Source organism: Capra hircus, chromosome 7 (assembly GCF_001704415.2).
Source record: "Capra hircus breed San Clemente chromosome 7, ASM170441v1, whole genome shotgun sequence".
In the NCBI taxonomy this organism is placed as follows: domain Eukaryota; kingdom Metazoa; phylum Chordata; class Mammalia; order Artiodactyla; family Bovidae; genus Capra; species Capra hircus.
The window spans coordinates 97,194,361-97,210,740 of NC_030814.1; the positions used below are offsets into that span (position 1 = coordinate 97,194,361).

The following is a 16,380-nucleotide window of genomic DNA, read 5'->3' on the forward strand; positions in this document are numbered from 1 at the left end:
CCCTTGCTCTGAAGGGCCTGGCATGTGACTCTGGTCCCCAGTTTCTGGGGCATTGATGGTAACATAAACATTCACTGAGGGTTTCTGAGGTGAAGACAACGATGGGGGGACCTCTTGTTTCTCCATTGCCCCCTCAAATCAGGCCCCCACCTCCAGTGTGGTGGATTCTACCCATCTGACATCAATATGCAAGAGGTGGCCAGAAAAGTCTGCAAACACAAGTCACAGGAACGAGATCCATGGCACTAACTCCGCTGCAAGTGTCTGCTCAGAAGTGCCCGGCTGGGGCGACCCCCCAGAACCCCACAGCTGCCATTTCTCGGACCAAAGCACCTCAGCCCAGCGCCCCAGGGCGAAAAGAAATCCAAACAGCAGTTGGGGAAACCGGAGATCAGAGTAAGATGTGGAGGCTGAGGGACGCGACAGCCCCAGCGGCGCAGTTCACGATACCTTGTCCCAAGACCCGGCTTCGTATGACGCTGATCCATTCATAAACATTTATTGAGCGCTGACTGGGTGCCGAGCGCTGGGGAAGAAGGGCAGGGGTGCCTGAGGACCACCCCCTTCAGTGACGGGGTCGGGCGCGCTTTGGGCGGTGGTCCCAGACCCGGCTCCTTTGCCAAGTCCCCGGGCTGAAGGCACCGTCTAGGGGCGGATCCTCGGAGGGTGGGTCTTCCCTGAAACCCCGGCTGGGTCCCCATCCCCAGGTGAAGGCGTCATCCTGCCCGCGCCAGTCTCCTTAGGCAGAAGTAGAGGGGCAGCAGGAAGAGGGAGGAGTTCCAGAAGACTTCCTGGCACCTTTGGAACCTAGATTTTAAAAGCAGAGTTGGTGGGGGAGGAGAAAAGCATTTAGTAATAGGGATGATTCGATGATCCGGAAGTTCCGACTCAACCTGCAGAGCTGCCGGGGCTCTGGCGCCACCTGCAGGCACCTTCTGGACTAGCACCCCTGCGCTATTCCCAGCCCCGGGCAGTCCCAGCTGGGACCCAGAGCCAGACACAAAGCGACGGAAACTCCCAACTCCGTCCTGCCGCGCTGCCCCCTCGAGGCCGCAGGGCTCCGGGAACCCCGGATTTGTTACAATCAGAAAGTTTCCTGGGAGGACAGCCTCAGGCAGCCTTTCCGTGCCAATATCGCGGTGAGGGCTCCCCGACCCCATTCCACCCCCACGGAATCAAGTTTTCCTGTTCCCTAGGGCTTAAGGGGAAAAAGGAAGATTCTGAGACCATCGTCTCTGTGTCCCTTCCGCTTCCTCCCTCTCCCAGTTGTACCTTGTCAGACCTCGCAGGAATACTATCCTCTCCCGCGGGCAGTCTCACAACCCTTCTAACGTGTTCCCCGCACAGCCGCCGGGATAGGAAGAGGTCCTCCCTTCTGGTGACTTTCCGAGGGGCCCCCAGTCTGATCAGAGAGGCAGTACTGGGGTACCGCCCGGTCAAACCGGTCCCTCTGTTGGCTGACTTCCCCAAGGTTGCTAAAACGGATTTCTCTCTTAAGAACCTGCAGAAGCGAAGGTCTTTCGAGTCTGTAATAGTAACTGCTGATATGTAAGCCTAGCTACTCACACCCTGCCGGCTACGGAGGTCAAGGGGATCTAGTTAGAAGTACAGATGCTCTGGCCTCACGCAGACCTGCATAACTGGAATCCGAATTTGATGAGCAAGATGGAGGGAACGCTCTGTGGCTGTGCGTCTAGACCTTAGGGAGCCTCCAGCCACCCTTCCGGGGGTGATCCCCACACAGCAAACTCATGGTTCTTTCCTTCCAAACTGATGCCAACTCGGATACCTCTGCCTGGAGGACCAACTTCTTTCAACCCCCTCGAATCCACCCCCACAGCCCAACCCATTAGCCAAGGTCTAACACAGGCACAGTCTAACACACAGACCTGCTCTTGTCTCTTTCTCAGCTCCCTAGTACCCAAGTCCAAACTCTTCAAGGCGATCAGCAAGGAGCCTTTCCCCGAAATTTCTGACACCTTCCCCTCCACCCTACGTGCACGCATACTCCCATCCCAGACGCACAGAATTTGACCAAGTTCCCTAATGAGCCCCAGTGCCCAGACTCCCTTCAGCACTTCACCAAACTGAATGAGGTTTCCAGGAGTCACTTCCTCCAGGAAGCCCTCCTGGACCGCTTTGTCTAGCTCGGGTGCTCCCTTTAGACTCCCGTTTCTGTTATAACTCTCCTATCTACCACTGAGGGCCAAGCCCAGCCAGTGCTTGGCACAGGACAAGCCTCACAAACCACCTGGCGAATGAGTGGACAAGTGAGGTTGTTTCCCTCTGGTCACATGGCGCCTACATTCCGCACAAGATTGCAGCCCCTGCTGTACCTGTTGCCAGACCCCATCACTAGTCCCCACGGCCTCCCTGCTAAGATCACCCTCCACCTGAAAAAAACGTTCCCTCTATGGGCCCAGAGAAGGAGAGTGTCTTGCCCAAGGCCACACAGGGAACCCCAGCCCTAGCTTACCCACTGGGGCAACAGTTCTAGAACACAGTTCTAAGCTTCTATTATGTATGGATTCTGTCCCCCACCCAACCCTCTGAAGTGGGTCAGCCCAGGGGTTAACCCACTTCTCAAAGGCTCTAAGTCAGCCCAGGGCAGAACCCCCTGTGCAGCGAGTCCCCCCAGCCACCTGCACAGGCACCTCCTCCGCCGCCTCCTCCTCGGCGCGATCCGTGTCCAGTGTCCTGCGTCCTCGCCTTGTCCGAGCGGACCAGCTTCTTGCCAGCCGAGTTCCGGGTGGTGTAGCTGTAGACCGAGGTGTAGCCCTGGCCGGTGAGCGGGCAGAAGCGGCGGGTGTGGGCGCGCTCGCGGGTGGCCCCGCACTGGGGGCACACGTAGTCGCGGAGGATGGGGCACAGCACCCGGCCCGCTTCATCCTTGAGCACGTGGGACTGGTAGATGGCCCGGGACTCGCCGTTGTGTTTGCAGAAAGAGCACAGGCGTTCGGGAGCTGGTGAGGATTCAGGGCTGGGTCGCTGACCCCCCGGTTCTGGCGCTGCTTCTGGCTGGCGGTCCAGCCTGGTCTCCGGCTCGTCCTCCTCACGCTGAGCCCCCACCAGCCGTGCCAAACCCAAGTAGTCTGTCCACAGGTTGAAGGTCCCCATGGCTGGGCCCCGTGTGCCAGGCGGAGGGGCAGAAGAGAGGAGAAACCCAGCCGCCTCCAAGCTGGTCTCTCTACCCCTGCCTCCTCTCCCTTCCCTTCCCTCTCTGGAGCAGAGGAGTCTGGGCTGTCAGTTCCCTCCTTATACTCCAAGGGGGTGTGAAGAGGGAGGAGCAGGCTGTAGGAGGTTCCCTATCATCACAGGGGGCTTGCTGCAGCTCCCCCAGAAATGCACCTGCCACGGGGCTGCATGGCCTCTGGGTAGGCCAGGGGTGAGGGGGCGTGACAAGACACAGGCTGCAGGGAGCACCAGCAATAAGCAGCCACACACCCCACCCAGAGGGCATTGAGAGGGCTACCCTTGTCTAAGCCTCCTAGAGAACCAGAGTGATGCAGGTGGGGGCATTGGAAGCCCCACCCCAAAGACTAGCATTGCTGTAGCCAGTAACTTAGTAACTTCTTTCTTCCTTCTCCTGGACTGGGGGAGGGGGAGGGGGAGCTGCTGATGTTCCAGCTGTCTTTGGAAGGAGGATGGGCCTGACTTATGGGGTGGGGGGGACAGGACCAAGGCCCCTGGCTCTGGTCACCCTCAGGGAGCTTTCACACCCCTTGTCAGTGGAACCTCCTTTTAACTGATGAACAAACTGGGGTTTGAAGCCATCTGCCCTGAGGTTATTCACAAAGACAAACACAAAGCCTGCCTCCCCCACCAGTTACAGGAGCCTTAGGTGTTGTGGGGTCAGTCTCTCCTGGTCCTGGGGTGGAAAAGGGTTTGAGACTGAGAATTATGGGGAAGAAGAGAGCACAGGCACAGGTGGGGCTAACGGGCCAGAGGGGAGACCCCTAGCATTCGCCAGCACCTTGATCGCCCTCTCAAATGAGACCTGTGCTCCATCTCAGGAGGATGCAGTGTGCCCCTGAGTCACCCAGGTGGGACACAGACTGGCAGGTGATCAACGGACATCAGGGGCTAGGTGGGCGACTGAAGGTAAAGGAGGGGTCTGCAGGTACCAGGTAAGGAGGGTGAGAAAGCAGGGCCCAAGACTGGAACTCAGAGAAGAGGTGACGTGCCACCTACACACCTCAGTCATTCACTCATTCATTCATTCAAGAAAGCTTCACTGAGCCTTCTGGAAGCAGGGACCCCTAATCCCTTTCAGAAAGGTTTTTCAGCTGCCCAGTCCTAAACTTATAATTCCTGTTCACAGCCCTCCAGGACTGAGTCCCCCAAATCCAGCCTGTGTCTGTAAGGATTGCAGACACCAGCCCTCCTCGAGGGGTGAGAGGCCAGGGTCAGGGTCGGGTTCTGGCTGAGCAGTTTGGGGGGGCGGGAGGAGGGGAGTCCGGGGTGGGTTGTATCCTCCATCCCATTCCCCCGAGGCTGTGTCTGGCCCAGCCACAGTGACATTCATCCCTCGGTGGGTCTGGTCTCCGTCACAACCCACCGACAACAATGAATGTTGATTGTGACCTTTGCTGTGGCCTAAGGGAGGGGATGTGTTCGGGATCCCCTGCCCCTGCCCCAGATCTGAAAGTTGGGGGTCGTGATGGGTGGGTGGACGGCAGTTCCAGGCCTCGGGGTCCACTCAACGGTCGATGGTTTGCCTGAGCTGCCCAAACTCACCGACAGGTTGAATGTTCCCCCAAACCCTTGACAACTCCTTGGGGGTGGGGAGTGGAGGTTGAGGGGGTCAAGGAACCGGGTAGGGTGAGGGAGGAGAGGGGAAGGCAATGAGAGACTTAGAGAATCTATTAAGTCAGAAAACAGCAGGAGCCAACTCCCTGCTCCAGGACACCGAAAAAGGAGATAAATCTAAGTAATAGTAACAGCAGATACTTCTGTCACCTTTGCTATGCAAATAGCAGCAGTGGGCGCTGGGCTTCTAACCCATTTAGTCAAAGCATTCTCAAAAGGGCCCTCAAAGGTGCATATTTCTTCCAATTGTCAGTTTGGCAAACAGGCCAGAGGGCACCCTTAGCGAGAGGCAGGGGAGGGATTCGGAGTGGCCCCAAGAGGTCTGGAGGCCAAGTGGTTCTGGCCCCGGGGGCATGGATGCAACGGAGAGATAAACAAGTCATTTTAATACAATGTAATACCTTCAGTGAGCTTCACCGTGTTCCGGACACAATGGTTTATAATCACAACAACCCACGGTGGTGGGGGGGTTGGGTTGTCAGAGTCTGCACTTTGCAAATTCGAGCCCCGAGGTGGGGCCGCTGCCCAGCCCGCCTGTGGGTCCAACTGCCGGCGAAGCTAGAGGATCGCAGGGGGTCCCGGGCTTCCAAACTTTGGCCCTTGTCGGGATCAGACCCGGGCCCAAGCGCATAACCACGCGAGGGTTGCCCCGTTACTGCCCTTCCCCATTTCTTCACCCTCAAACCCGGTCCCGTCCCTCCCTCCAGGGACCGCTGTAGAGTTAGCCGCCCACCCCCTAGGGTGCCCCCACGCGCAGTCTCAGGGGAGGCTGCTCCCCACCTCCCTGGGTCTGGGAGGTCTGGGACCCACCCCCTCGCCAGAGAACGGCCTGGACTTCAAATTTCCAGTCCCCTTCCATTTCACTGAGCCCCAGCCCCAAAGGATGAACCGCTTGTCGTAACACTTAAGGCAAACCAGAGCCCCCAGGTGTGCTGAGCTTGAGTAAACCCAAAAATGACCTTCCGCGGAGGCGGCCAGAGGCAGCGCGGCGCTCGGAGCCCCACCCTCGAGACCCCCACCTAGAGCCAGCCTCCAGAGACCTGCCCCTCGCAAGCCACCGACTCCAGTCCCACACCCAAGGCCCGCCCCCTCGGAGCCCACCCCCAAATGGCACAACCCTAGGACCCTCCCTCTAGAGCCCGCCCAGATAGACTCCCGTGTAGCCCGCCCCCAAAATCAATCTCCATAAAACACGCCTCCTAAGCCTGTCCTCCAAGAGCCCACCCAGCTTCTCCAAGGCCAGCCCCGGGGCCTCGCCCTCTGAGCCCACCCCCGCTGGCCTCCCATCTACAGCTGTCTCCGGGAGCCCCCGCCCTCTAGGGCCTCTCAAATCCTCTTTCCCAGACCCCCAGAGACCGCGTCCCTACGCGTCCCCAAGGTCGTTCCCAGGGATCTCAACTCCGCGAAGGTCCGCCGGGGACCCCCTCGGAGGCCGACTCCCGTAAGACCCGCCCCCCACCTGGATCGCGTTGCCCAGAGCCCGCCCTCTCGCCCACCCGGGACGAGTCCGGTTCCCACCCGTTTGGAGCTCCGCGCGGAGCCTCCTCTCCCAAGGACCATCCACCCGCCCAGCAGAGCCCTCCCTCATTCAGGCACAGGGTATCCAGGCCTTTCTCAGGGCGCGTGTTGGGAGAGGCGATCACCTGCAGGGAGGACAGTGGTCCTAACAAGCAGAACGCTGGGAGAGGAGGGTAGGTTAGGAGGCCAGGGTAATAACAACAAGGACAGTAATTCTAATAATGATGCTTTACATAATCACCCTGTTACTAGGATACAATGAGGAAGGGGAGGTTTTATCAATGAGGAAGGGGAGGTTTTATCAATGAGGAAGGTGAGGTTCTGAGAGTTTGGACCAGAACTCTCTCAGCGGTTCTTAACGACCAAGAGGTTAGAATGCCAGGTAATGGAAAGGCACCGTGGCCACAGTGCGCTGGGGGTGGGAGAGGGGGCCTCCCTGGACCCCGCTGCTCCTTTCCCTGAGGGCTTTGACTTTGACCTACTTCAGGTAGGTCCTAGTAAGGGTCTCCCCAACTCAGGAAGGCAGGGCTGGGGCCAGAGGATGGGCCTTGGGATCAAAGAGAGGTGCCCCAGGCCCGCAGCCCCCAGCCCCACCCTATGGGGAGGGGCTGTCCGGACATAACCTGGGGTCTGACTGTCTTCCTTCGTCTGTCCTGGTGGGTATAGGCTTCCCGCCTTTGCTGTCTGTCTGGGTCCTCCTGTCTGGGTCTGACTGTGCCCCTCGCAGGCTGGTATCAGTCTGGGTCCCCAGCCCTGCTGTGTGCGCCTATCCCTGGCTGTCTGGGGTCACCTGTGTCTGGCCCTTGCCACCTGATCTCCCCTATGTCCATCCGCCTGTCCCCTCCACGTCTGGAGCTGCCCTTTGGTGAAAGGCGGCCTTGGGTCTGTCTCCTTCTCTCTGTCTGCACCTGGGGCCTTTCAGCAGGCGGCTGAGTGTTCCTCCCGCCAAGTGTCCTGAGGCCTTCTCCAGGGCTGAAGGGGCCTCCAGTCTGACTTTGAAGCCCAGCAGGGTGGGAGGCAGGGAGCCGTCTCCTCCCATCCCCAACCCAGGGGCCCTGCCTCTTTCTCCTCCTTATCCCTGGGACCCAACACCGCAGCTGGGAGGGCCTGTCTGGGCAGCCTTTCAGCAGCCAGGCTGACCCAGAGCCTATCCCCACCCCAACCCTCATCCTAAGCTCAGGAAGGCAGAGCAGCTGGCATGGGGCCTGGGGGGTCAGGGGTCGGAGGTGAGAGGTCCCAGTGGAGCCAGATGGGCAGGCAATGGGTGGAGGCAGCTCTGCTGTCAAGTTGAAGAACAAGGTGCTGGTGTGGAGGTGGGAGCGGGGAGGAGCACAAGGTTTGAGATGCAGGGCTTCCAGGGGTATCTAGTGGCTTGTGTGCCCCTCCTGTGCCCCAGTGTACATATGTCCCTGTGTCTGTGCGCTTGTGTGTGTGTGCACAGGACCTGGGGGCGGGGAACACGCGGAGGAGGAGGTACTCAGAGCCTGGCAGACAAAGAGCCCATTATGGAACGTGCAGTGGCAGTGAGCACAGGAGTCCCCATGTGGGGTCTGGTGGATGGCCCAGGCTGTCTAGACTGGCAGGCAGGGGGCCCCTCATTTCCATGATGCCTACCTACACGGCCTCTCAGGTTGCCACCCCGCCCTCCCCAGGCTTCCTCTCCACTAGCTGGCTGCTCAGGCTTTTGACTCCACGTCCTCAGACAAGAGGCTTGTCTGTCCTGCTCAGGACCCTGAGGGCAGCTAGTTTAGCCAGGAACCTGAGTTTCCTTCTCAAGCCCACCAGATGTGGGGCCAGGGCTGGGGGAGGCGAGAAGCCTCCCTGGAGTTGGGGTTGGGGGCTGTGGAGGGGCCTGGGACAGGCTAATGAGAAATTCAGACACTTCTACCAAGGCTTGTAGTGCAGAGTGACCCTGGGTCTGGGTCAGGATGGGCCCCATCTGCAAAAATGTAGGCAGCAACTGCCTGTGGGCCTGTTACTTGGGGGCTGTGATGGGCTTGAGGGTCCAAAAGCTACTTTGGCGGGCTATTTTAGGGGGTCTGTGGGTGTCCGTTAGTTCAGGCAGGCATGTGCCATAATGGGGGGCTGGCTGTCTCTACGCCAGTGGTGTGTGTTGGCACTCCCATGGGCTTGTGTGTGGATGTCAGTGTGATTGTGGGTAACTGCAGGTCGATGTGTAAGCTGGTGCACATGGGTGTCTGGTGTCTGTCGGTGTTATTGTAGGTGACTGTGGTCTGTGTCAGCTGATGATGGTGCCCCCTGACCCCTCCTCACTAAAAATTCAGCTCCAGGAGGATAGGGATCTTCATCTCTTATAACCCCAGTAGAGAACAATCCCTGGTACATAACAGATGCTCAATAGACAAGTGCTGGATTTGTGGGCATTCAGGTGACTGTGGATTTCTGCATGTCTCTATGTCCTTTTCCTGTATGTCATTTTCACTGCAAACGTGTTACTGTGTCTGTGGGTCAGTGGTTTTTTTTTTGGCTGCGCCGGATCTTAGTTGTGACATGTGGGATTTTCAGTCTTTGTTGCAGGATCTTTCGTTTTAGCGTGTGGGATCTATTTCCCTGACCCGGGATTGAACCCAGGTCCCCCTGCATTGGAAGCATGGATTCTTAGCCACAGGAGCACCAGGGAAGTCCCAGGGGTGTCTAAGGGTATAATCAAGTGTCAGGGTGGGTGACTATGGGTGTAGGTACTATTGGACTGTTCATATCTGTCTGTGGGAGACAGTGTTACAACGGTTGTCTAGGAGGGTCAGTTTAACTGTATGTGTGTAGATTAAGATTACTGTAACCTGATGTCAAAATGTCCATCATCTGTGCAGGCCTTTACCTTCTGTGTGTGTGTGTGAGTTTGCCTGGGTGACTGGCTGTGTCCTTGCCTGGGCAGGCACACGGAGACCTATGTGTGCATGTCCAAGTACTTGAGGATAATGGTGTCCCCCTGTCCCTGTGTTGGGGCATTTACCTAGCTTCGGTTGTCAGATTACTCTGATGACAGCCTGTGGGTGCCCATGGGACAGTGAGCATAGGAGTGTCTGTGTGTGCAATAGAAAGCTATGTGTGTGTGTCAGTGTTATGTGCAAGGATATGTCTACCACAGTCGGTGGCAGCTTCGTTTCTCTGTGGCAACGTTTTCCCAGGTGTCAGCCCTGAGTGTTCCTGTCATTGTGGGTGATGTGTGCCCACGTGGCAGTGTTATGATGGGTGACTGTGTGTGTGCATCAGCGTTCTGGCAGGTGATGTGAGTAACAATGGGGATGATTTATGCGGGAGTATAGGGTGTAGATTTGGGGTCTTCATCTGATTGTGACTCTGTAAGTGTATCTGTGAGCAGTCCAGGGAGGTGGAGAATCGGTGGGAAAGGAGATGGAACTGAAATGTAGTGGGATGCGGGGTACATTTCAGATCCCATTAGCCAATGAGGGGTCTTCTCCGTCCCCTCCCCCCGCCCCCAATGCATGTCCTCCAGGGCGAGGTCCCTGTGAAAGGCGCCTTGTCGCTTTAAAAGGGTTCCCCAGCAGTGGGATTCCCGGCCAATTTTTCCTTTTTACGGCCACTTTTTGAGGGCGTGTTCCTGTTAGCAAACCTTGGCCCCGGTAAATACTCTGCAGCCGGCGGTAATGACAAGCGGGGGCAGCGGCGGGGGGGTGGCTGCGGAGGGCCCCGGGGCTCCGGCAGGCGGCGCCGCTGTCGCCCCTGGCCCGCCACCGCAGCCAGGCCCGAGCGGGAAGCCCCCGCCGGGATCCGTCTCCGCAGGGCCCGCACAGGCCTGCACGCCCGTGAACTTGGCCGGGAGCGCCTTCTCGAACGCGCGCGCCGGCTCGGAGCCTCTCCCGGTCCGGGATATCCGAGGCCCCATCAGCCCTGCTCCCCCAAGAACAAAGCTGGCCGCCGCCCGGCCTCGGGGCCTCCTACGGTCAGGTGTCAGGAGGCCCGGCACCCATGCCCCTCCGACCCTCAGCCTGCGTCCCCGCCCCGCAGGGGCATCTCGGCCCGCCCTCCCCCCGGCGGCCCCCGGCTGGCCTGGGACTTCTGGGTCCGTCCCCTGTGGAGGGGGGGTCTGGTCCTCCGGGGGCCCCTCTCGGGGAAGGCGAGACACAGAGAAGCCGCCAGGGCCTCCCCGCCCCCCTTCCCCAGCCGCCGCAACAATGGAGGGCCGGGCTGCAGAGGCCGGGGCGCCCGCCCCCCCGGCCGCGAGCAGGTGCGCGAGGGGGCTGCGGCGGGTCCCGCTGCCGCCCCGCCCCGCCGCGCCCCCTCCCCGCGGGCGGCCCCCGCCCCGCTCGCGCCCCGGGCCCGCCCGGCGCCCGCGCTCACCTCGTTTTGGGGCCGCCGCCTTGTTTCCCCCTCTTCTGTCCAAAACCCGCCCGGAAAAGCCCCCCGAGCCGCGAGGCGCCGGCACGGGAAATTGCATTTTGGCGGCTCTGGGGCTGGGCGGGGGCTCCCCAGGCCGCGGGCAGGGGGAGGGGACCGCGGGGCTCCGGCGCCGGCTCGAACCCGCGGCCGCCGCCTCCCACCCGCTCGCCCGCCTGTCTGTCTCGGTGACGTGCCCGCGCTCCCCGCCGCCACCGCCCCCTCCCACCTCCCCGCTCCTGCCGGGCGGTGGGTCCAGCCGCGGCCGTGTGCGCCCCGAGGCCTCCCGCCAGGCGCACCAGGATGCAAGCGGGGATGCCCACGGGACTCCAGGACGCAGCTCCCGGGCTCCGCGCAGGGGACACGGGGACACGGGGGCGCGAGCGGGCACACGCTGGAGCCCAGATGCACGCAGACCTCAAAGGCGCACGGGGAGCAGACGCGCACAAAGGCACGCGGACCACAAACACAGGGAAGGGTGTGCAAGGGACTTCCAGACACAAACCCACCGGAGGAAATGGTAGGACGCAGGGGCACCCGCCTCACCTTGTTCATAAAACCCACTACACACGTAGGGACACCTGGGGCCACACAGAGACATGCAGGATAGGACTCGCACCACATCCAAGGGGCAAGAAGAATGTCTTCAGAACCGAAGTAGAGCACACAGAGAATCCCAGGGGCGTACACAGACAATATAGGCACAGAAATAGACAGACTCACAGGAATGGCCCCAAAACACACACATACACACGCCCAGGGGCTCACACAAGGTACACAGACACCAGTGTAAACAGAACCCACACACCTCCCCACTCATCAAGTGCACAGCCATGGGAACACCCTGACACACAACAGTTCAGCACACATGGATGTATACACAGAACAGAAATACACCCACAAGACACGTCAGGTATACAATCTCAGGGGTACACACAGACACACAAAGTTCACAGAGAAACAAATATATGCACAATCCCTCTTGTACAAACTGGGCATAAATATATGCACAATTCCTGCCACACAGGAATTCACAGAACCAACACACATACCCACAAAGTCCCCCCTTCCCCGGGCAGGTCCTAGGGTTGCAGGGTCCACGCGTGCGTGCTGAGTTGCTTCAGTCGTGTCTCTCTGAAGCGTGACCCTGTGGACCATAGCCTGCCAGTCTCCTCTGTCCTTGGGATTCTCCAGACAAGAATACTGGAGTGGGTTGCCGTGCCCTCCTCCAGAGGATCTTCCCAACCATGGGATCACACCTGCATCTCTTCTATCTCTGCATTGGCAGGCGAGTTCTTCACCACTGGTGCCACCCGGGAAGCCCACAGGATCCATAAAGACACACAAAATGCAGGGATGCTTGGGGCCATGTGTACCTGGGACCATCCAGTGTAAATACACAGACAGGCCAGGTACAGAGGTCACATACAGGAGAGGGACTCAGAAGCTGTGCATGGGGTGGGGCTCCCCTGATTCCCCCGAGATGCTTACGTGGAGCCCCCATGGTTACACACACACACACGAGGTACATGGGCACACACAGCAGCAACAGTACACTGATGGAGGATCCCTCCAGGAATTTGCACACAGGTCCCCTCTTATACTTCCCATCAATACACACAATGCTGGCCTGCCGTGGCCTCCTCGACTGGCAGAAAGAGGTCACCTCAGGGCAGTCTGTGGTGCCAGCTGGACTTCATAGGCCAGGACAGCTGACCAGTTTCTCATTCTGTGTATTTCTTCCTTGCTCCAGTCTAAGATGGGGTAAAGGAAACCTTCGAGCCCCTCACCTCCCCAAAACGCAGGCCTTAACCCTTGTGGGGCCAGGGCCCTGCTCCACCAGGCAATGGCCCTCCCCTTCAGCCCCCTCAATGTCCTGCCTCAGTTTCTCCTTGATAAGTCTCCTTTTCCCACACCTGCCTTCTTTCCTCAGGTCTCAGCCCAGAAAGCCAAGCTCCAGCAGGCCCAGGAGGGTGGATATTCCCTTGGGAGTCCCTCAGAGGCCTTTGGGGTTCAGCCCTACTCTGTACCCGACTTCCCTGCAAATAGGGACTAATTCCCTGGAGGAGAAGGAAGAGAATGTGAGTAAACAGTAATTGGGCCTCAGTAGGTAGAGACAGCTTTGTGGATGTCCCATATGTACCCTCCCCATTCTAACGGAAAAAGGTTGCATTGAAATAATACTTTCATTCAATCCCAGTTATCGCAGACTCTTCCCAGCAAGCCCATGAAGTGAATATTGTGATTTTTACATACGGGCAACTGAGGACCAGAGAGGGACTGCTGTTTGCCCAGTGAGGCACAGTCTGTAGGCGGCAGAGCTCGGATTCCGTGCAAGGTCTTTCCCCATCTCCCAGGATCCTTTTGAAGAAGCACTCAGCCCGCTGAACTTCCCAAAGCCAGCAGCAGGGGGCAGCAGACTCCAGAGCCCTCCGGCTGCGGGAGCTCGCTGGCTCTCAATTCCCTCTTCGCCCTAGCCGCGGAGGACTCTGCATAGACCGCCCCCCCCCGCGCCCCCCAGGCTGGAATCGCTACTGCCAAAATGCAGGGGCCCCGGCAGAAACAAACTTTTCTTAAATAAAGCCTTCTAGAACCGATGTCCCAAGCAGTGTCTTACTGGCACGGGGTCCCTCTTAAGGTCTAGCTCTGCTCCTTCTTGCTGCAACACAAACTGGGTGGGCAGCCTCGGCATTCCTGAGCTGGGTCAGATCAGGAGAGAGGACTCCTGGATCCTGGCCGAGTGGTTAGTCCCACCCCCTACCCCAAAGTCCTCTGAATATCCCTCGGAGCCCATTGCAGGATGGGAGGGGCAGAGGGGGAAGCCCCAGTGCCCAAGTCGCCTGGTTCCTTCTGGCGTGGGAACTGCCTGCCCCACCCCAGACCCTAGTTCTGGGGCCCCTGCCAGTGCTGACTCATAGGGGACCCACGGCTGTGACTCAGCCAGCGGTCCTTCCTGAACCTCTCCCTGAGAGATTTTCCACCCCATGTCACCTCCTGTCCCCTGGGGGGGGGGTCGCCTCAGGGACCCAGATGTAGCCCTGGTGGGTGTGTCAACCAGAAGGGTCTTCTCAACTCCATCAGTCCCTGAGCCTCAGTCCCCAAGGACCCCCCTGCAAGGTTGTGGCCATGACTGGGTCTGCCGGGCTGTGGGGGTCTAGGGCGGTGTCCGTATGTGCCCAGATGTGTGCCTAGGCAAGGCTCAGGCTGTGAACACACATTCCTCCGCATCCCACCGGAGTCCGCGCAGCAACTCTCCAGGTCCATGTGAGGCCTGGGCTGGGAGCTAGTTCACTCAACCACAAACCGGCTTCTCCAGCCATGTTCCCTGTCTCCGGAAATGGCAGCTCCATTCTTCCAGCTGCTCCGGCCAAAACCCTTCTTAACAAATGCAATCCATTAACAAGCTCAGTTACTGTCTCTTCTAAAGGCATCCTACCCTCTCCAGAGCTCCCACCCAGGACCACCCCACCGTAATCTCTCCCCTGGACCCACAAAGTTGCCACCTCCTTCTTCTCCCAGTGCTCCAACCTCACACAGTCTGTCCTACCATGGCCCAACGGCACCAGTGAGCGCCTTAGTCCCTTCTCTGCTCAAAACTTTCCATGGCTCCCATTTCATTCATACCAAAAGCCCAAGTCCTCCCCACAGCCCTGCACACTATATCTTTCTTGTCCCCTCCCTGCCTCACCTCCTCTCCTCCTTCCCTCATTCCCTCTGCTCCAGCCACATGGGCCTCCTCACTGTTGCACAAACACACAGGGTATTGTCCAGCCTCCTCAGGACCTTTGCACTGGCCATTCCCTCTGCTCAGGACTCTCTTCCCCCAGGTACCCACAAGGCTGCTGCCCTCATTTCCTTCAGGCCTCTACTTAAATATCATGACCTCAGTGAGACCTTCCCAGATGCCCCTCGTTAAAATCCCACCCCCTTGCTTTATCTTGTTCTTTTTTTCATCACTCTATTTTTTATTTTTTGGTTGCGCTGTGTCTTCATTGCTACTCGCAGGCTTTCACTAGCTGCGGCAAGTAGGGCTACTCTTTGTGGTGGGCGGTGTGTGGGCCTCTCGTTGCAGTGGCTTCTCTTGTTGCCGAGGACAGGCTCTAGGTGCACAGGCTTCAGTAGTTGCAGCACGTGGTCTCAGTAGTTGTGGCTCAAGGGCTACTGGAGCTCAAGCTCATTTGTTGTGGCACGTGGGCTTAGTTGCCCCATAGCATGTGGAATCTTCCAGGGATCGAACCCATGTTTCTTGCATTGCAAAGTGGATTCTTAGCCACTGTACTACCAGGGAAGTCCACCCTATCGCCATGGAACATTATATGTTGGAGCACTCAGAGGAGAGTCTCAGACTGTTGTCTGGATGTATTGATGATCACTACATTTCTGACATGTTGGAGAACAAAATGACGTGGCACGCACCTGCCTGCCACTGTGAGGTGGGGCAGACAGTCACGTAGCTAGCCAACTGCAATGAAGACTTTTCAGTGCTGAAAGCCAGAAGGATAAGGGAGTGTTGGGGAGGTGTGGGGTCAGTCTGGAGGATGAGGTGCAATCAGGGAAGGCTTCTGGAGGGGGTGAGGTCATGCAGGGCTTTGGTGGTCAATGAGGGGTTTGGATATAAGTATAGGGTGGGAAGATTTGGAAGGTTTTTTTAAATTTTATTTTTTATGGCTGTGCTGGGTCTCCATTGCTGTGCGTGGGCTTTCTGCAGCTGTGGTGAGTGGGGGCTGCCCTCCAGCTGCAGTGCTGGAGCTTCTCATTGCAGTGACTTCTCTTTTTACAGAGCCTGGGTTCTAGGGCACATGGTCTTCAGTTTTGGCAGACGGGCTTAGTTGCCCTGCAGCATGTGGAATACTCCCTGATCAGGGACTGAACTCGTGTCCCCTGCATTTGCAGGCAGATTCTTTATCTTTGGATCACCAGGGAAGTCTGGGTTTCTATTTTTAGTTAAATATATTGACGTATTATTTACATAGAGTAAAATTCTGCCTTTACATGGTTCTCTGAGTTTTGACATACGCATACAAGTTGTGTAACCATTGTCTGAAATCATGGTATAGCAGATTTAGTGGGAGGTGATCAGCAGGTCCACCAGGGCAAGCACACAGCAACAAGGACATGAGTGGAAGCAGAGGGCCAATGGGGAGACCCGTGTGGCTGGCTGTCCACTGGCTTGAATTAGGACGGAGGCCCCGGGGAACAGGTGGAAACAGGCAGCTTCAGGAGGCAGACAGGTCTCAGGGGTGGACCAAGTGTGGGGACCGAGGAACCACGGAGGAAGGATGAGCAGACGGAGTCAGAGACACCTGAGGGCCCCCTCGAGGAGAAGATTGGAGAGGAAGGTCATTGACACGTGGTGACCAAAGCTATGCCTGGGGAAGAGAGCGTTTGAGAGGCATTTCAAAAGACTGAGGAGGAGGAGGAGAAAGGCCACCAGGAGAATGTAGTGTCCTGCGGCCAAGGAGGAAGTAGGCAAAGGTAACAGATTCTTTTGTGTGTTTTTTTTTTTGCCACACCGTGCGTCATGTGGGATATTAGTGCCCTGACCTGGGAGCCAACCCGTGCCCCCTGCGGTGGAAGCATGGAGTCCTAACCACTGGGCTGCAAGGGAGCTCCCCAAAGGTGACAGATTCTGTACAGAGGTCGAGGACAGAGGTGACTGGGAGCATTGGGCTGACTCACCACTTAGTGTGATCT

General features: G+C 58.1%; 1 protein-coding gene and 3 non-coding genes across 4 annotated transcripts; all 4 read right to left on the reverse strand.

Moving 5' to 3' along the window:
* Nucleotides 484-1,454, reverse strand: LOC102191228. Its single transcript, XR_001918361.1, has 2 exons — nt 1,273-1,454; nt 484-807 (listed from the first exon to the last, which is right to left on the reverse strand). It is a non-coding gene; the product is annotated as an uncharacterized LOC102191228 (transcript).
* On the reverse strand, nt 2,593-4,221 carry NANOS3 (nanos C2HC-type zinc finger 3). The gene has a single exon (XM_018051680.1). It carries the CDS (start codon nt 3,115-3,117, stop codon nt 2,593-2,595), a length of 525 nt encoding a protein of 174 aa, XP_017907169.1. The 5' UTR covers nt 3,118-4,221.
* On the reverse strand, nt 4,480-4,609 carry MIR181D (microRNA 181d). The gene has a single exon (NR_129613.1). It is a non-coding gene; the product is annotated as a microRNA 181d (primary transcript).
* Nucleotides 4,675-4,767, reverse strand: MIR181C (microRNA 181c). Its single transcript, NR_129612.1, has one exon. It is a non-coding gene; the product is annotated as a microRNA 181c (primary transcript).